This window comes from Sinocyclocheilus anshuiensis, unplaced genomic scaffold (assembly GCF_001515605.1).
Source record: "Sinocyclocheilus anshuiensis isolate Anshui unplaced genomic scaffold, SAMN03320099.WGS_v1.1 scaffold718, whole genome shotgun sequence".
Lineage (NCBI taxonomy): Eukaryota > Metazoa > Chordata > Actinopteri > Cypriniformes > Cyprinidae > Sinocyclocheilus > Sinocyclocheilus anshuiensis.
The window spans coordinates 1,716,767-1,737,989 of record NW_015546102.1 but is presented as its reverse complement, the minus strand read 5'-3'; the positions used below and the strand labels follow the sequence as shown (position 1 = coordinate 1,737,989).

General features: G+C 35.5%; 2 protein-coding genes across 4 annotated transcripts in view; both read left to right on the top strand.

The window, feature by feature from the left end:
- ppp1r7 (protein phosphatase 1, regulatory (inhibitor) subunit 7) overlaps positions 1 to 6,702 on the top strand; it is a 12,324-nt gene extending 5,622 nt beyond the window's left edge. For 2 of the 3 annotated variants that reach the window (XM_016502259.1, XM_016502261.1), the window contains exons 6-10: positions 1,305 to 1,467; positions 1,586 to 1,702; positions 1,786 to 1,890; positions 3,769 to 3,855; positions 5,124 to 6,702. In XM_016502259.1, coding sequence (XP_016357745.1) covers positions 1,305 to 1,467; positions 1,586 to 1,702; positions 1,786 to 1,890; positions 3,769 to 3,855; positions 5,124 to 5,300 — 649 coding nt within the window. In that variant the 3' untranslated portion in view covers positions 5,301 to 6,702. The remainder of the gene's footprint in view (positions 1 to 1,304; positions 1,468 to 1,585; positions 1,703 to 1,785; positions 1,891 to 3,768; positions 3,856 to 5,123) is intronic. The other variant, XM_016502260.1, reaches the window with a different exon arrangement.
- A 1,242-nt stretch (positions 6,703 to 7,944) lies between these two features.
- On the top strand, positions 7,945 to 17,132 carry LOC107700557 (UBX domain-containing protein 7-like). The gene is made up of 11 exons (XM_016502258.1): positions 7,945 to 8,088; positions 9,571 to 9,702; positions 9,820 to 9,887; positions 11,581 to 11,646; positions 11,729 to 11,841; positions 13,335 to 13,481; positions 13,596 to 13,686; positions 14,787 to 14,914; positions 15,005 to 15,461; positions 15,816 to 15,895; positions 16,333 to 17,132. The coding sequence occupies exons 1-11, from the start codon at positions 7,979 to 7,981 to the stop codon at positions 16,492 to 16,494; spliced, it is 1,554 nt and encodes a 517-aa protein (XP_016357744.1). The 5' UTR covers positions 7,945 to 7,978; the 3' UTR covers positions 16,495 to 17,132.
- The last annotated feature ends 4,091 nt before the right edge of the window (positions 17,133 to 21,223 follow it).

Below are 21,223 nucleotides of genomic sequence, written 5' to 3'. Positions count from 1 at the left end.
GTTCAGCAGTTTGCATCTCAGATTAGCGTAGAAGGGAAAGGTTGAGTTAAAAAGGAACCTCATATAGCAAAAAAACAAACAAAAAAAACTCAGTATTTGACAGTCTCGAGGTGTGTTCACAGTGAAATTTAGACAAATTGTTGTTGGCAAAAAAAGGTTAATTGTTAATAGCATAGCAATGCATGATCCTCATATAGAAGTTACTTTCAAACCAAGCAGCTTTTTGTTGGTCAGTGTGGCAAATCTGTGTGACCAACTAACCTGTTGTGAAATCTGCTTGGGATTCTTCGCCCTCATGTGAAATTCCCATTTAGGTGGATTCTTTTTTAAATAACTGGATTTCGTTGAATAATGCTAAAATTGACTACACCTATCATGCAGAAAAGGCCTCTGTGAGTCAATCTACTATTAGCATCTTAAACATGTTTACTACATACTGAGGTCAAACTACCGGTCACACTGAGAAAAAAGACCAGGGGCCTCATGTATAAAACTTTACATAGATTTCATCTTAAATGTGTGCGTACGCACAAAAGCTAGATTTTGCGTACGTACAAAAGTTTTCAGATTTATAAAGCCATGCGTACGGCAGAACCTGCATAAAATTCCCTTTGTAATACCCAGTCAGCGGAAGATTGTGCGTACATGAATCTCCACCCCGTCTCCTCCCTGAAATAGCCATATGTGGAGCTTACAACGCCTAGTTGTCAAATTTCAGTGCTTAACTTCATTGAGAGCGTCATAAATGTATATGTCAAATGTAAAACAGACTTTAAAATCATTCTGTTTGCTTTATTTCGCTCACTCCAGTAATAGAGTGCGTACGCATGGTCTAGAGCAGGGGTGCCCAAAAATGTGAGGGGTGTACTCACTTCTGTGAGATACTGTGTGTGTGTGTGTGTGTGTGTGTGTGTGTGTATATATATTAATATGATTAAATTGCCAAGGTGTCTGTAAAGGGTTGCATGTTTTTAATTTTTGTATTCAAATCCATTGTGATATTTTTGGGGGACACAGATGTCAGGATAACTGCCCTAATATCTTAGTGAAGAAGCTTTTTTTTATTTTTTCCCCAATAGAAATCTTGAAAGGAACATGTAATTTAGCATGATTGTTTTGCAAAAAAAAAAAAAAAGCTGCTGAATTAATGACAGTTTTTCAAAACCGTGTGAAACCATGAATAGAAAGAATACATTAAGAATTTTAAACTGGATTCTAAGTTGTTGTTTTTTTATCTTTTGTACTTGAAGAATTGAGAAAGTTAAAATACATGCAGTTTTCTCATTTGTGATTGTGATTTGCAGGCAGCTAGATGTATCGTTCAACTTATTGAGGAAGATTGAGGGATTGGAGTGTCTCACAAAAATCAAGAAGCTCTTCTTGCTTCATAATAAGATTACAAGCATTGCCAACCTTGATCAACTGACGAGCCTCCAGATGCTTGAACTGGGGTCTAACCGCATCAGGGTGAGACATCCAAGACCACATCTGCTCTTTGTGTTACATATTCTTCTTTGCTTACCGTTTAACATTTCTCTGTGTCCTGGCTTGAATTTTATGTATGCTTATGTTATGTAAATTTTAGGTTATTGAGAATCTGGATTCTCTTACTACTTTGGAGAGTTTGTTCCTTGGCACGAATAAAATCACTCGGCTACAGAACCTCGATGGATTGCACAGTCTGACGGTTCTCAGTATCCAGGTGCGTTTGTGCTGGAAAGGTTTTTTTTTTAAAGACAAATTTGCCTTCTCTGTTGGGTGTTAACATCTATTCCTGTCTGACAGAGTAACCGCATCACGAAGTTGGAAGGAATGCAGAATCTTGGGAATCTGCGAGAGCTTTACTTGAGTCATAATGGCATTGAAGTCATTGAGGGCCTGGAGAACAATGTAAGATCTACCATGGTTGCCTACAGATGCCATACTTTTTCCTGCCAATTCTAAATTTATGCATAGAATGTTGGCACAAAATATATGTGCCTTAAAGGTGACATATCAATGAAAACCTGACTTTTCCAGGTTTTAAGTGCTATAATCAGGTCCCCGGTGCATCTACCAACCAAGGAAACGTGAAAAAGATTAACCCAATAACCGTTTTGGTAAGCCTTTTTCTGCAAGCGTCTGAGAAAACGAGAGCGTCAGATTTCGCTCCCTTGGTGACGTGGCAAAGGGATCTCATTATAATATTACCGCCCCTTAATTTGCACGTTTCTACCCATGGCGCCATCATTTTGATTTTGCAAGCGACAATGGTGTAATGCCATGCCGAAAGTTTGAGCAAAACATGCTAACTAGTGCTGGGCGGTATGACCAAAAATTTATATCATGGTATTTTTCTAAATTATACCGGTTTCATGGTACATGACGGTATTTTTTTTTACGCATGACCGGGTGTTGACCATATTTTCTACTGATTGAGAGAGGAAATACTGCAGTATATTGACTTAGAATGCCCTATTTTACTGTCATGATGAGTGAATATTGTCAAAAAATACCACACTAAATAGTGACTAAACACGACCCCTTTTAATATGTGTTAGCCAGGAGTCACTCTCATTTATAATCGCGGCATCGTCTGATAAAATCAACATGCATCTACACTAAAGAGCGGCTATGCCGTTGTCCATCACGTTCTATTAGTTCTACAGCTTCAGTTTCGGAACTTTCACGCTTAGTAACACATACAGCTGTGTCCTCACCACAGTGCAACAGTGAAAATGGACCCCTCTCAAACAGTGTCGCATTCCGAACGTTGTTTAAGCGACATACTATTGCAGTATTTAAAAAATTCATATCATAACAAAAATAAACACCGGCATTCGGTATGAACCGGTATACCTCCCAGCACTGATGCTAACTGTTCTGCCTTTGGCTGCATGGACGAGCACAGAACACTATTTAGAGACCCAGCCTCAGAGGAGACAAGAGAGCAGTGGATTTATTGATTTATTTAATGTATATTGCTGCTGCCACACAGATCTAAAATAAACATGTGATTTATTTCCCAGCTGTTTACCTTAACAGACATAACCGACTGTTTTTGTAACTTGTGTGTTTTTAACGTAAACTTGTGTGTGAATGAGAACTTAGTTTAGTACTTGCATGCTATGACAGCCGCTTTCTGTCCATGTCCTTCGGTTGTGTGCGCTCAGAAAACCGTATATCAGAAGTTTAAACTAATATGGTTTAAAATGCATGATTTCAGCGCAATAAACATGATAATCAGAACCAAAACAGATGTTTTTAGCAGGTTGGAGCTGTAATGGCGCAGCTCTATTCTGGAAAAGGGGGCGGGGAGCAGCAGCTAATTTGCATTTAAAGAGACAGGCCCGAAAAAAGTGTGTTTCTGCTTCCACTCAAAATAGGCATTTTCAAAATGATATAATAAAAGATCTGTGGGGTGTTTTGAGCTGAAACTTCACAGACACATTCTGGGGACACCAGAGACTTGTATTACATATTGTAAAAAGGGGCCTAATATGTCTCCTTTAAATCTTGTTAAATATCTGTAGCAAAATTGCAAGATAAAGAAACCATCATAAAATGCATGTTAAGAAGCTGTCAGGCTAGAATCTGGTAGTTTTGTGTGTAATATTCACGTTTCTCCAGCCATTCTGACGTTCTCTGCCTCTCCACTGCACCTTTACTCCATGGGGGATGTCTGTGTTCTGATCTGTCGTCACATCCGTGGTTTTATTTTTATCCGCCCCAGAATATTTTCGTGCTAGAATATACATATCTTTCATCTTTCTTCCCTTTCTTTTTTAGAAAAAGCTGACAACTTTGGATATCGCTGCGAACAGGATAAAAAAGATTGAAAATATCAGCCATTTGACTGAATTAAAAGAATTTTGGGTAAGAAAAAAAAAAGACAGGTTAACTGTTTGTATATTTTATGGCACACTACATGGAGATTTTAAAAACCTTTTCAGAAGTTTGGGGTCAGTAAGGTTTTTTTAATCGGTCACTTTATTTTAAGGTCCAATTCTCACTATAAACCATTAACTATGACTTTTGCCTCAAACTCAAAATTTGCTGCTTATTATTAGTTAGTAAGGTAGTTGTTAAGTTTAGGTATTGGGTAGGATTAGGGATGTAGAATATGGTAATGCAGAATATGTGCTTTATAAATACTAATAAACAGCCAATATGTTAATAAGCATGCTAATAAGCAACTAGTTAATAGTGAGAATTGGTCCCTATACTAAAGTGTTACCTTTTAATCTTCTAAGTCCCTTATGCTCCACAAGGCTACATTTATTTGATCAAAAATAGTTAAAAACAGTAATACTATGAAATATGATTACTGTTTTAAATAACTGTTTTCTGTTTTAAAGGAGTCATGAAGTGGAGAATCAAAATGTTCTTGATATTTACACATAAAACACACGTTTAAGAACTCAAAACTAACTCCCCAGTTTAAATGATCTAATTCTTCTCTGCCCTTCTGAAGCTCAGATTTGATTGGGAGAATTGTGACGTCATGATCGTCATATAAAATCAAGGAGGGAGGTGTGATCTTAACCTCATGTCTGTCCATCGATCACAAGATCAATACTGCTGCTGGGTAACGATGTTGAGTACAACGACAAACTCAAACGTTGTTCTGTCAGTGGATGTAAAGAAACTGCACTTCCAAAACTTTGCATAGCCTTCCCTAAAGATCCGATCATAAGAAATGCATGGCTGAAATTAATTTTTAATGACGTGTCTGAGCAACTGAAGTTTCTTCTGCCTCTGTATCTGCCAACTGCATTTCATGACCCCTTTAATACATCTTAAAATATGATTTATTCCTGTGATGGCAAAGCTTAATTTTCAGCATCATTACTCCAGTGTCACATGATCATTCTAATATGCTGATTTGCTGAACAAGTAACAGTTATCAATTATTATCAATGTTAAAAACAGCATTTATTAGAAATAGAAATCTTTTGTACTGCGATAAATGTCTTTACTTAAAATTTAATGCATGTTTGCTGAATAAAAGTTTTTTTCTTTTGAATGGTAGTATATGTAAAAATCTTACTTTGGAGTATCAATGCTTATTTTTTATTTTAATAACATCTAAAAAATGACAAAGCATTGTTAAAAAGCTATTTTTTTTGTTCTTCCTTATACAGATGAATGACAACCAAATTGATAACTGGGCAGACTTGGACGAACTCAAAAACGCCAAAGGTCTAGAGACTGTCTATCTGGAGAGAAACCCTTTGCAGAAGGACCCTCAATACAGACGCAAGATCATGTTGGCTCTTCCCAGTGTCAGGCAGATAGATGCCACCTTCATCCGTTTCTGATCATCCACCTCATTGTGCCCTCCCTCACCCAAACCATCTACAGCATATTATAAACGCACCACTACCATATTACCCTCATGCACCTCATGGACACCGTATGCCCTATTTATCTCTTTTATTTACTTTTTAACAACAAAAAAGAAGAATCTCCCACTCCCAGTGTTGCCATTCCACGTGCTGGCACCTTTTACTCACACAGAGACTATGACTTGCGCTATAGTGTGAATGCTTGTTAATTTATTTTCAGTTTGAACTCAAAGGAGCTGGCGCCTGTTGTTCGGAATATATATCAGCGCTAAATCTTACTGCCCTTAGCATTTCGGTTAGGAAATAATTTCATCATAGTTACCCCTTCTCTCTTCCATCAATTGAAAATCAGAAATTTCCACCCTGTATGATTTACATCAGGCTTAATTACTATACGAGCTGGTAAAAAGGTCAGCGTTCACGTTGCATTCAGGTACTAAAGATGGCTATGAGGAGCTTCTTATTCTTTGATGTGATCAGGGACTGTTTCCGTGAGTGTTATGCTCTTATGGATTCTGTTTGCATATCAGTTCTGTTTCTGGTTGTAGCAATATGGCTGGTTGAAATGACATGACGCATATTGTTCACTCTTCATTAATGCTGAATATTATTAGAGATTAATTCCATTATAAACTAAGGTTATGCCACACAATCTTAAGTGATTTTAGGGATGCAACAGAGCAAGGTGATGTCAGGGGATTAGTATTTTTTTTATTACTTTTTTTTTTGCACTCAAAATATTCACACAGAAGCACCTCATGTTATAGTATGATCTGCGGAGTTGTTTTCTTCCCCCGCAATAGGAGGTGAATGGAAGAGGCCACAGTGTGGTGACTGTGTTTGGTCACTCCCATTTGCCATGAGGGAGGGGGGTCGGAGGGGTTTCTTTATGGAATGAACCCAGTCCCTTTAAAAGGGTTAAAGAACAACTGAATCGGATTGCTTTTAATTTGCTTGAATTTTCACTTTGTTTTACAAGCTTGGTTGACTGTTTCAGAATTGAATGTATTATAAATAAACTGAATTTGAACAATGCTCACCCTTATGGTGTTTGTTTTGTATTTAAGGCATGCAGGTAACCTCTGATTTCACAATGCAACCTGTTTCACATAAATATTAATATGTAAATACCGCATTAGTGGATGCTGCTGAAAACAGCAATGTTGGGAAGGCCAAGATCCTAATGGAAATGTTTAAAGAAAGTATATTCTCAGTAACAGCATTCATAAATACCAGATACATCTTGTGCATGATTTTGATTGACACTGAGACTTCTAAGCTTTTAATAAAAACTGACACTATAAAATGGTCTGAATAGAAAAGGTCGTGCATGAGTCGTATTCAAATCAAATATTTGTCATTAAATCATGTTATATAACAGCAATTGTTTGTATATTCATTTCTTTCAGTATACAAGTACTACAGCACAATATATTTTACATATATCTATTGTATCATTTACTACTTCTAGCCCATATAACCCTAAAGTGAGCTTGTATGGCACATTAAATAATTGCAGTATGCAAAATTTACATTAGATAATTCACGAATCACAGAGTAACTGTTAGCAGAGAGTACAACTGGTAAACAGTGACCCTCTACTTTGCAAGTTTAAATCAACTTTATCAATAAATCATACAATGTTTGCGTATTTGTATTCTTTAGAATGAAAGCAATTTGTGAAATGTTAAAAATACATATTTAATTGAATTTAAGAGATTCCATGTGTGACAAAATGTGCATGTGCCTACCATACGTCAAAGAGCTATCCTAAGACCTAACTACAACAATATACATTTTTAACACAAATAAAGTTATATTGTAAATATAAATATAAAACAATACATATTTTATATTTTAAGAATGCATTTATGTCCGTGGTGTCAGAACAGTGGATGAAAAGGGATTTTGTTTCGACTACTTTCATTGCAGTTGTTGACTGATCTGAGAGGTGCATGCATGGTGAGTTCATTCTTTCTTATTAATTTAATAAGAATTCATTTTATACATTTTGCAAAATGTCTGACAATTTCATGTGTCAAACTTTCAGAATCATTGCTTACATATTTTACATAAATTAATCTAAATTTTAATAAATATAGTCTTATTATTTTCAAAATATCGCGTCTTCTTGAAAATGGCCCCATTTTAGAAAAGTCTGTATTTGTGTTACTGTCTCTCTTGAGAGACATGGTGCTTATAGCACAATTTTTATTATCATAAACACTGGTATTTTGACTAGAATTATTTAAAAAATGAAAATGTCCTTACTAGATATTCTAAATATAGCATATTTAGCAAAATATATATGCATGGTATTCAATTTTATTTTAAGAAGTCTCTGTCTCCTTTGTCATTCCAAATGAAGAAACGTATCTTTAGAAAAAGTCAACTCAAAGCAAAAACACTTTTTTTTAACAAAGTGAATGTCTATTGAGAGACACGTTGAAGATTAGCACCCATACCGTTGATTTTTTTCATACAAACAAAGCCGTTTATTCAGCGCACAGTGGAATCTAGTCCGTGATACCACGAATGAACTACATTACCCAGAGATCCAGGGAGGTGACGCACGGAGGCAGATGTAGAAAGAGATCCTATTGGTCGATGCCGTGCATGCGCGCAGTCGTGTTGTTGTCAGTGGCGGCAAGATGGCGACTCTCGGAGACGCATCAGCCCCGGGGGTTAATGGGTTAATACAACAGTTCACAGCCATAACTGGTAAATATTTACATTTTGCATTCGCGGGAATTTGTGCACAGGCCATTTCGCTTGAGTAAAACACGGGGTCTTTAGAAATGCTGCATGTAGGGAAGAGGGCATCATCATTACTGCCCCCTCTGTCATACAGAGAAAAGAGACTAACGAAAGCTTCGGCTAGCTGCTATCTGCACTTGCTTTAATATGGATCTACATGCAAAAGAAAAGAAATCCGAACAGAAAGGGGGCGATCTAATGTAGACTAATTTCTAAAGTATACTGATGGCAATGTAAAACTCCCTCAGAACTTTGAACATGTGGTTGTAGCGTTACTTCTGTTATTTCACCATCGCTACATGTGTAACACCTTTAAATTCAAAACTGACTAGTGCTGCACTGATTCTCACTCAACGATTATCATTCCCACAGCTAAATTTAAATGCTACAGGTTGATTGTGTGTGACTGAATGTTTCCAGCCACCGCGAGTGTGTTGAACAACTTCGACAAGTGTGTCTGTGGATATGAGCCACAGTCCACAACATGGCGGTTTGTGTAGGCTGATTCTCAATCAGTTTGCCGTTTCTCTGTATGCTTCTCACAACTCGCGTCTAAGTCAAAGATACACACATAACTATGATGTTCTTAAAGCACTAAGACTGTTTCGTTTAACTGTCATTGGACGTGTACGCAAAGGCTGCTTTTGAGCATCGCATGATGGTGTGCATCGTTTGATAGTTTCGTTTCTGTTGGTCAGAAAATACAAGCCATGTTTCGCAGCTCTCTACTTTTTCGTTAAGGTGAAAGATGCGCTGGTTGTGCGCATGCGCGCTCTCTGAAGGGGCGGGTGTTGAGAACTGAAACGAGCGAACGCTGCTTTGCGTCTTTAACTGCACTGTTATAAAACCATAAGGGTTTGAACAAACGAGGTATTTGTATAGGTACTTAACAATGTAACATCTTAATACAGACTGCCTTACCTATATTTACCATGGTTTCCACACCACAATTATTTTAAAAGACCATAATTATACCTTAATTATTGCATTTTGCCTATTTATTAGTTTTATTTGGCATACGATCATGAAAATAATAACATGGGTCTTTTTCAAGCCAGAAACTCCCAAGCACTACCAAATACATGTACACATTATTATGCCTGATGTAATATATTGCAGGAAAAAAAATCTATATTTTTTTGGAGGGTGGGGCTTTCTCACTAGATGGATAGCAAATATATATTTTTAAATGGAAACAGACAGCTTAAGGTTAATGTTTACAAAATATGAACAAAACAAAGTTATTTCCAATTCAAATATACCACACTGTAGTGCCGTGTCTCTATTTAGTGAAAGAGCACTGCATTTATTTGTGTTTAAAACATATGATGTCACCATATAATCAAAGGAAATCCTTGTTATTTAGTGTCTGACACTGTTATTTGAAGATTTTTGTAACCGCAGTACCAGTAACGTGTTAACAGTTACATATTCACCTCTTGAAGTGCATATATGCTGTTGATATCTTTGCATGTGTGTGTGTGTGTGTGTGGGAAGCATGTAACAATAACCTAGAGATGGCCGTCACCATGTTTCTAGACGGAGGGGGCATCGCAGAGGAGCCCAGCACAAGTGCCAGTTCAGCCGGGGCGTCCAGCAGCAGACACCCCCCTGTAGAGTGAGTGACTTCATATGACACACCAAAAGCTCTTGGTCTCAAGCTGCTGTATTGTTTTTTTGAGTCACTGCATGCTCTGTGCTTTGAGTTTGAATGTTGTGTTCTCCTCTCTGGCAGAGATGATGTGCGAGCACCCATTCCTCAGAAGCAGGACATTCTGGTGGAGCCAGAGCCCTTGTTTGGAGGTACAGTTCCCATTTATACATCTTATCTCTCTAACCCAGGGGTTCCTGAACTTTTTTTGTCACCCAACCCCTTAGGTGTAAAATATTTATTTGAAGTACACCCCTGAGATTTGACTTTATTTCAATAATTTATTAACGTATTTGCATGTTCACGGTTTTCTGTTTCCAATGAATGGTCATATGACATGCAAGTACATATATAAAATATTTAATCTAAGTGTTTTATTCTAACTTTGTTAGCTAGACTTTAAGGTGGAAACTTTTTAGTTGTGATAGTGTCTCAGTTCACATTACATTTACACAGTTTTTTTTAGAAAACCAGTCAAATTGAATAATAAAAATCAACACCATCATCATAAAACAAAAATAATAATAAGTTATTATTATTATTATTACTAGGTTTTAACTCTTAATTATAAAAATGAAGACAGAAGTATATTACTGTTGTAAATTAGAAGTGTACAATTTGATAATTATAATAATTCATAAAATGTTCACTTTTAAAAGTTCAAACTGTTAAGCTTTTAACTAGTGATGCACCGAAATGATTTTTGTTTACTGAAACACAGAAACCGAAATTAAATTTTCATTTAGCCAAAAACACACACAAAAAAAAGGAAAATTGCCCAAAATGTTTATTTAATAATCAACACTCAGATCAAAACTTGAGTCATATGTAAAGATTTAACTTGTAGTAGCAAAGGGGAAGAGTATGTAGTAAGGCTGTCAAATCGATTAATCGTGATTAATCGCATCCAATATAAAAGTTTATGTTTGCATGGTATGTGTGTATATGTATATGCATATTTAAAATACACACACATAAATATATATTTAAGAAATATTTACGTGTGTGTGGGTATGTATGTATTTATGTACATTAAATATATTTCTTAAATATACAGTATACATGTATGTGTATATTTATATACACAGTACACAAACATATGTGACCCTGGACCACAAAACCAGTCAAAAGGGTACATTTTTTTAAATTGATGTTTATACATTATCTGGAAGCTGAATAAATGAGCTTTCCATTGATGTATGGTTTGTTAGGATAGGACAATATTTGGTCGAGATACAACTATTTGAAAATCTGGAATCTGAGGGTGCAAAAAAATCTAAATATTGAGAAAATCGCCTTTAAAGTTGTCCAAATTAAGTTCTTAGCAATGCATATTACTAATCAAAAATTCAGTTTTGATATATTTACGGTAGGAAATGTACAAAATATCTTCATGGAACATGATCTTTACTTAATATCCTAATGATTTTTTACATCAAATAAAATTGATAATTTTGACCCATACAATGTGTTGTTGGCTATTGCTACAAATATACCCGTGTGACTTATGACTGATTTTGTGCTCCAGGCAGGGTTTACATATATTATGTAAACACAAACTTTTATTTTGGTGATTAATCGATTTGACAGCCCTAGTATGTAGTAAGGGGAAGAGATGATCAGGTTTATGTGCGCTTCACAATGAAACACACAGCACATCAGACTATACAGATATTTAATTAAATCCAAACATTTGATAATCAAATGATAAGCTATTTGGCAATTATCATACAGCCTCAATTATGTATCAATATAATTATTTATTAGCTTTTCATTAACTCTCAAACCCCAATTTGGGAAACCCTGGTTTTGTTTACATAAACAAATAATATCTCTCTTTCACAGTACCAAAGAGGCGTAGACCAGCACGATCAATCTTTGATGGATTTCGGGATTTTCAGACAGAAACCAGTAAGTACATGTGAGGCATTCTGATGGCACACATGGTCTAGTGTTTCCTCTGAAACCCTGCTGTTGTGATGTGAATCTTTAGTGCGACAGGAGCAGGAGTTGAGAAATGGAAGTGCAGTGGACAAGAAGCTGAGCACTCTAGCCGATCTGTTCCGTCCCCCCATTGAACTCATGCACAAAGGCAGCTTTGAGACGGTAAGCTCTACGACTGCTTTAGTAAACCCAATAGTATTACCAGTAACACGTCCAGTGATCGGCTAATTTGTGTGCTTCAGTCCTCTGTACAGCGCCTTCACGACATGGTGGTGGCTGCAACAACAATACTACAGCGAGAATAAAAGTTACGCCTTCTTTCTTTGCGTGAACATTTGGGCGGCGTTATTCAAATCTTCCCACACAATGACGTAGACATGTGGGGGCGTGTTAGAACAAGGCGTTTTAGGGGGGTGTGGACGAGTCTTAACTTTTATAAAGAATATTTCTTTGGATTTGAGACTTTAGTCTTTGCAACTTTAGGGATCTTATCTATTCACGAACAGCTTGTAAAACTCCAAAGAGAAAGGAAAACTTGAAATCGCATCATATGACCCCTTTAAGTACAAAATTTGTCAGCGTAATAATGTGTTTTGTTCCTGGCCAAGAACAAGTCAAGCCCTGCAAATCAGGGATTGTCCAAACACAGGTTCAGGCTGTTGTGAGCGAACAGAAATCAGGCCGGGTTGCATCAGTTCTTGAAGAAATGTTCCTGGTTCAGCCTTTTTGACAGCATCTGTGACTGATGTGCTGTTAGTTACTGCAGAAAAGAATATAAAAACAATCAAACTTGTAAAAAGTGTACGGGTCAAATGATTGCACAAGTGAATTTGCATTCAGGTCTGGTTTGACCCAGAAGAGAAAAAGAAAAATTAAAAAGAAAAAAAATTTGTATGCGAACCAAACACTACAAATGAGCCAAGACTATCAAACTAAACATTGTTTATTTTTATTTATTTATTTTTTTTTAAAGAGTTTTTAAGAAATATGATCTTTTTAAAAAGTTACACATTTAGTTTTTGGGTCCATTTTGACTGGGTATCAACTTTTTTTTGCCTCTGTAAGTTGTATTTGTCTCAAAAATACATTGTAAAATATATTTAGGCTTTCGCTCATAACTCATTCACATTTTCTGGACTGAATTTAGTTTTTAAACATGAATATGCACATCTATATTGATGAACCATTGCAGAATGAGAAATAGATCATCTTTTTAATCTGAAAGTGAAACTTTATTCAAGTAAAATCAGTATATTTAGTTTGAAAATAACAGGGGCCTGTTTCATAAAACAAGTTTACCAAATAAACCAGGCTTATTTCAGTTAGTCCGACTTATTTGGAACCAAATCAACTGACAATAAGTCAGAATAACTGAAATAAACCTGGCTTATTTGGTAAACGTGTTTTCTGAAACAGGCCCCAGGTAACATTTCAGAGCAATATTGATGTTGTCTTCTTAAAAAAATGAATCTGTAGGTTTCATAGAAACCTGTACTGTAGACGTTATGTAAGAGAGTAAATAATTTCAGCACAGCAAAAATACAAGCTTGTTTATGCTTTTAATTTCTTTTAATTTTAGAATATTCCTGTAAGTCAAGTCATTATCTCTCACTATGTGATTTAACACATTCCCACAATGTATTTTGTCACCTCAGGCGAAAGACTCTGGTCAGCTTGAGAACAAATGGCTGATGATCAACATTCAGAATGTCCAGGATTTTGCCTGTCAGTGTCTAAACCGAGACGTGTGGAGCAATGATGCTGTGAAAAACATCATCAGAGAGCACTTCATATTCTGGCAGGTACATTTACACAGACATATAAATGTCTTCTGTCTCTTTGTCTTCCATGACATTACTTGAATAGTGAATGTGAGCTTTTGAGTTGTTCAGGTAAGCTGTTTTTGCTGTTTTTAGGTGTACCATGACAGCGAGGAAGGGCAGAGGTACATTCAGTTTTACAAGCTTAACAAGTTCCCCTATATTTCTATCTTGGACCCACGTACAGGTGAGAGACCCAAGGCAGTGTTGAACTGATTTGTTGCATTTTCTGAAAAATTATTATGGATCAATTCATTTCAGATGCCCATGCCAAGTCAAACATAAAATGACTAATATGTCTTTTCTATAATGAGCATGTTTTTGATTAAAAAAAATATTTTGGAATAAAAAAATGTCTCTCAAAATGAATACATTTATAACAAGATATATATTTTTATTTATATAAACAGTATTTATGAATTAATATTTTGTTTTTTACTTTCACTTTCACTTTTTAATCTTGGTAAAATTTTAATACTGTTTTAAAAATGTCATTTACGTTACGTGGCATTTACATTAAATTAATTTAAGTCATTCAATTTAAATGTCTTAAATGGAAATGTAAAAAATATGTGGGGGGTAAAATAAGCCTCATAAAATGAATAAATTTATAAGAAAATATATATTTTTATGTTAGTGGAAGTTGAGGTTCTAAAACAATATTTATGAATATTTTTTTTAACCTTGGAAAAATATATGTTTTTTTTTTTTTACATGGCATTTACATTAAATTCATTCACATCATTAAATTGAAACGTCTTAAAAATGGAAATGTAAAAAAATTATTTCAACTATATAAAACCAACATAAATTCAGAGAGTACATTGCTAAAAACCTGGCACATGCATTTTGAACTAGATTTTTTATTAAATTCAATGATTTCATAGTTAATACTGGTGGTTGGCATTAATGTTTGTATGAATTTTATACACTATATACAAATGCAGTTTCTCAAAATCTGAATGAAAATGATTTTTTTATTGCATTAAACTGGTTTTGCTATAGTTCATGTATATTCATGTATAATATAGAATTTATTTTTTTAATTGATAAAGTAGTAAGACTAGTAAAAGCATGGTCATAACATGATACCATTAAAGTTTTAAATATTTGCACATTCGCTCATTAATGAAGTGATCTATCAGGTACCATATGGTTTTATTAAAAATTGTTAAGTTGTGACTGTTTCATAAGCTTGAAAAAATTGCATTATCAAGGAATGGGTAAAAACTAAAAAAAAGTATTTTAGCTTTATTATTTTTTTTTTTTTACCTCTGACAAATACAGGACAAAAGATGTTTGAGTGGAACCAGTTAGATGTGTCCTCATTCCTGGATCAGGTCACAGGCTTCCTATCAGAGCACGGGCAGCTGGATGGGCAGTCCAGTCAACCTCCGGCCAAACGGGCTCGTTCTGTAAGTGTTCACATTTAAGGTTCTGGAGGTTCCTGAAAAAGCATTTATGTATCTTTGCTCCACATCACAGTCTTTTATCCGTCTATACAGGAGAGCTTGATAGATGCCAGTGAGGACAGTCAGTTAGAGGCCGCTATCCGGGCCTCTCTTCAAGAAACGCACTATGAGTCCACCCAGGACAAGGCAGAGTCCCGCTCAGATGATGATTCAGATGCCGAACCTTTCTCTGACAGCGAAGGCCTGATCTCAGTGGATGGTTCAGATAATGAGGCCGTCGGAGGGGAGGATTCTTTAGATGGACATGTCTCTGCAGAGGTAGCTCCTCCCACCAGGCCGGACAGCCCAGCCCATCACAGGAAGTCCCCACACAAAGAGTTATGCCACAGGAAAGAGGAGAGCAAGAAGAACCACCTAGAGCCAGTCGGGCTCAGTCACAGTCAGACAGGACAAACAGAGTCCCAACAGCAGCTAGGAGAAAACCACAGATCCACATCACACCAGCCCTCAGAACCTGCCGGCACCAGCACAGCAGATCCAGACGACAACGGTATACACCATTTCTCAGATGTCAGTTGTCCAAAGGGATAGTTCACTCAAAGAAAAAATACTGTCATTATTTGCTTATCCTCATGTCATTTAAAACTTTAAGACGTTAAGACGACTTGCATATGGTCTGTTTTGTTTTGCCATTTTTGGAACTGTCATATGGAAACAAGCTGATCCTCATACATTGACCTTTTGTGTTCTGCAGAAAAGATTTAGAATGGTTTCGAATGAAATGTCGGTGAGGTAAATAATGGCAGCTTTTTGGTGACTGTCCCTTTAAAGGATTTGAACATTTATACATGCTAATAATATTCAGTAAGAATGAATTAATGTACTAAAATGACTCTGTTCACAGGTCCAAAGGCCCGCTTAATGCTTCGATACCCAGATGGCCAGAGGGAACAGATAGCACTTTCTGCTAAAGCTAAACTCATGGTGGGTATACGTTTCATTATGATTTTTAAATTTTTTTTTTTTTTTTTTTGCCATTGCCGGCTGTTAGGCATGTGACCGTATGAATTATTCATATCATGATAATTGCTGAAACTTTTACTGTGGTAAAAGGTTCACAAGATATGCAAATTTGTTTAGTAACATTTTCAAATAACAAAATTATTTTATTTTTTCAGATAAAAATTGTTATTTGGAATTTAAAATTCAATATAAAAATCCAGGTTTGCTGTGCTTGTTTGTAGGGCTGCACAATTCAGCTAAAACGTAATACCAAAATATGTCTAGCCCCTACCAATTTATGAAAACCTTATTTCTGTTAAAAAAGGAAAAAAAGATTGCAGCAGGAGATGTCTAATACAGAAACATTTTCAAATGTGTGTGAATTCTGATTTTTTTTTCCCCTCTGTTCTTGTTTGTAGGCACTGGTGAGACACGTTCAGTCTAAGGGATTCCCAAATGAACGCTTTGAACTTGTCACCAACTTCCCCCGCCGAAGACTCGCTCACTTGGACTATGCCATCACACTGCAGGAAGCAGGACTGTGTCCGCAGGAGACTGTGTTTGTGCAGGAAAGGAATTAGCCCCTCCCCTTGTAGATAAATCACACCCCCTCCTGTCCTGTCATTTGTGCCCTAGAAAGACTGAATTGACTGTGCCCTTTTACCACTTGTCTTTTTTTCTTTTTCTTTTTTTTATAATAAGCCCAGGATACTCCGAACATTTGGTATTTCATAGGGACCGTCCCTTGAGCTGCATTTGTCAACGTATTTATTTACAAACAACTTGGCACATCCCATCCTATCTGGGTCTAATTCTTGAAGACAGTACATGTCCATGAGTTACGCTCATATTGATCTGGAAATTAAAAGGGTTTTACAGATGGCGTTGATGTAGGGAAAACATTGTGTATCATGTATATGCAAAGTTTCTAAGGATTGAACATCAGTTCCAAAGTGACTACAGTTCCTGTTAAAATCATCTGAGCAGGTTGGGATCCTATTGAACAAGGGCTCAGGTGATGAATTGGGATGAATGTTTATTATTTAGAGGTAAACCCTCACATATCTCATCTGCAATGTGCAGGGACGGAAGAAGTAGTGACATTTAGCTATAGTAAGTTTCTATCTCCTTTTTTATATACTGCATCATTTCCACAAAAAACTGATTCTCAAATATAATCATTGAAACAAAAGGGACAGCTGGTCCTCTTGAGTATTTCTTCAATAACTTATTCTCCTGTTTAGTGACATGATTTTTATCAAGAATATGCATTTTGAGCAGAATCCTCCAGATGGGAGCTTGAATATCTCATATGTGGCATATGAAGGAGTGGAAGGATCTGGTTGTCTTTTTATGCATTTAGGGCAACTTTTTATTTTTGCATACAGAATCAGATTCTTAGGTTTAGCTTAGTAATGCACCAATATTATGAACAGTATGAGTGCATGAACGTCGCCACTGGGGGGCAGACAAATACTCAAAAGTAGCTGTAGCATTTTTCTCATAGATATCTATATGTAGATACCACATTAGCAGCTGATAGCCCAAGTCATGCACCATATTGTAATGGTAAAACCTAGTTATTCACATGTAAGAATATCTATTTCTGCAATATCTATTTGTTTAGGGTCTGATTTTCACAGGATATTTACTTTATCATTAGTGCTAAATAATGCTGCATATGGTAAATAAAAAAGAATATTTGGTAAAGCTCATCAATATTACTGATCATCAGAGAACCCTACTGTAGAGATCTATGATTTTTACAACAATATGCTGCACATTTTGTGGCATTTTTTGTGAAAATTCATTGGGTTTGTTGGTGCGAGTGATTTGCAGCATCTGAAATGTTGACCATTCCAAGTGGACACATTGACATGTTTGGAGCAGTTGAATGAGGTATCTGAGACATTTGCTAGCGTATGGGTTTGCATAAACACCACTGCAGAGATTTATATACAGTACTGTTAAAAAGTTTGAGATCAGTTTTTTTTCCCCCGACGAGGATGCATTAAATTTATCAAAAGTGACAGTAAAGGCATTTATAATGTTACAAAAGATTTCAAATAAATGCTGTTCTTTTGAACTTTCTATTCATCAAAGAATCCTGAAAAAAAAAAATCCACGATTTCCACAAAAATATTAAGCAGCACAACATTACAGGTAAGAAATGTTTCTTAAGCAGCAAATCAGCATATTAGAATGCTTTCTGAAGGATCATGTGACACTAAAGACTGGAGTAATGGCTGCTAAAAATTCAGCTTTGGCATCACAGAAATGACATATTCTAATAAAAAAACTGCCATTTTAAATCGTAGTAATATTTCACAATTGTACTGTTTTGCTATTTGCCTTGATATTCCTGTGTTCTTTCCTGCTCTTGCATCATTACTTTAGAATTGCACTTTAACATTTTAAAGTTGTGATATCCAGGCCTGGAAACAACATAAATATTTAGATATTTAAAAATATTTGGTCACTGAATATCAATGTAGTTAGGTTTGGTTGTAATATATTTCATCAGCTTTAAGTTGCTCTCATGATTGAAGGCAAAGTCAAGAAGTCAGATTTTGCCTGGAGCAGGAAAACAGCTAAATGTTAAATATGATTTACAGAAGAGATGAAACAAAGGGAAAAACATCAAACAGTTCCAGAAGACAGGATGTTTCAAGGACAAGATATGTTCCCTCTGAAGTTCAATGAGACACTCCTGAAACACAAGAAACAGCTTGGGTTTGAGATCCAGTCCCTCATGAACAGGGTGTATACCAGTGTTGGGGAAAGTTACTTTTAAAAGTAATGCATTACAATATTGCGTTACTCCCTAAAAAAGTAACTAATTACGTTAGTTAATTTTGATGGAAAGTAATGCGTTACATTACTTTCGCGTTACTTTTTAAATATGAGCAGGGCTCGATTGTTTTTAATATAAGAAGTTCTATTTATAGCAAATTTAAAAGCCCTTTCACACCAAAAAGTGTAACCTCAGGCTGAAGGAAAAGTAAATTCACGTCTGTACAGTAGAACGCAGGAGAAGAAACACTGTTCAGCAATAAAAAAAACAATGAAGCACAATTGTTAGTTTATCTAAAGTCATTTTTGCTTATTAGTATGATTGAACTGGATCATCAAAGGACAGCAGCAAAGACATTGGTTAATAAAATGGGATTAGATACATTTGTGTTATTTAACATATTTAATTATTGCAGGTTTGCGTCATATTCTGAGTTTGCATTTCACTGTTTTAATTCATTTTGATGAATACTAAATCTGTTTTTTGTGAATGGGATGAAATAATGCACATTCACATTTAATCTAGAACTACAGTAACATCATGTTCACACAGCGCACACAACTCCTCTGCACTTCCGATTTCTCCCAATATGGGGACAGGAGACTTGTCAGTCAATAAATGGGAAAACAAAGTAACTGGCGTTACTTTTTTTAAAAATTAACTCAGATATTTTCTTGTAAATTAAAAAAGTAATGCATTACTTTACTAGTTACTTGAAAAAAGTAATCTGATTACGTAACTCGCGTCCCCAACACTGGTCATAACCATATTTATTACAGCCAGGGATCTTAATGAATTAACATACTGTATTATTGCACAATATTGTGACTCCCATCACGACATTCAGAAACTTTGAGGTTGTCATTCATTAAGTATAAAATCTTAATACAGATATCACAGCTCAGATTAGGCCTAGATCAAATGATGTTGAGCAACCAAAAACTATAGTGTTGAAATTAAATTATGAAAAATAATGCTGTAGTTTAATTTCTACTAATCTTTAATCTCAGAACTGTATGAAAAAATAAATCTAATTGGACTTTCTGGCAGTTACATGATTGAATCAGTAGGTGGTGCCGAGCAAGTCCATGATTCGTTCACTCAATTAAGCATAATGAACGATTAGGTGAACGAAACACTTTTGACTTTACTTCTTGCAGGCAGTTCACAATCATTTATTACGGCTTAAAGGGTTAGTTCACCCAAAAATGAAAATTAGCCCACAAATTACTCACCCTCAAGTCATCCTAGGTGTATATGCCTTTCTTCTTTCACACGAATCCAATCGGAATTATATAAAAAATTGTCTTTGATCTTTCAATCTGTTTAATGCCACTCAGCGGGTGTTGCATGCATCAGTCCAAAAGAAGTTAAATAAAATGCGCCCAACCTAGGATGACTTGAGGGTCAGTAATTTATGGGCTAATTTTCATTTTTGGGTGAACGAACCCTTTAAGTCTTTTCTCAATAAGTAGAGACTGAAGAAATTACGCAGTGAACCTTGTTTCATGTATCTATTTTAAATTTAGAGAGAGTTTTAAGAAGGCGACAAAACTGCTTATGAAAACGAGTTAGTAACAACATGAGGGTGAGTAGCCTATTATGATAACAGAGTTATCTCTATATTATTATAGAGTTCTGTGACAAAATTCATGTCACAAGTTTTTGACAAGAGGTCACTGTCAGGCAGTTGTTTTAGCCAGATGTCTTGCTATTAAATTTAACAATCGCCTGTTAATAAATAATTAGGTCAATAAGATTAATAATTAGGCTTCTGTTTGTGTATTCATAGTTCATATTTACATTTTTTTTTATTGTGATGTTACATTGATTATCAGTTTCTTTGTTCAGTATTTAACTTATCTGAATCAATATTATGTTCAGAGGGCCCAGAAAACATAGCGGTGCCCCTGAGCCTAAATTTTTAAGTTACCGGCCATTCATAACTTCTACTAGCCAAAAAAAATAAAAAAATAAATGAACCAACAGTTTGAGGCCGTCTACACTGGGCTTGACAAAGCGACCGTTGCAAATCATTTTGTCAGTACTAGGGGTGTGAGTTTTTGATATATATTTCATATTCTGTGTGGTCAGTTCACAGCAGCGATATAAATTAATCTTTTCCAATAAGTTTAAATAGATGTTTTACCTTTTATGGGCATTTTTACCTATATAAAGCCATTTGTTCTAAAAGTGTGCATAATCTTTTGAGTCAAATTCTTACATATAATCATTCAGTTATAATAATAATACATTTAGGCTGTTACTAAACAAATGAAATCAATATCAACAAAAGTAATCTTTGCAGAAGTTGCCTATAAAGTGGCATTTAGATGTATTTACACATGTTATTGCAGCTTAGAGGGACATGGAATGTTAACCTGCAGTTACAAATGCATAAATAATGTTTTGATATTTTAAACATGAAATGTTGAATACTGACATTTGCAATTATTTAAAAAATGAAAATCTACTTGAAATGTAAAATTAAAACAATTAAAACCGCCAGTAGGTGG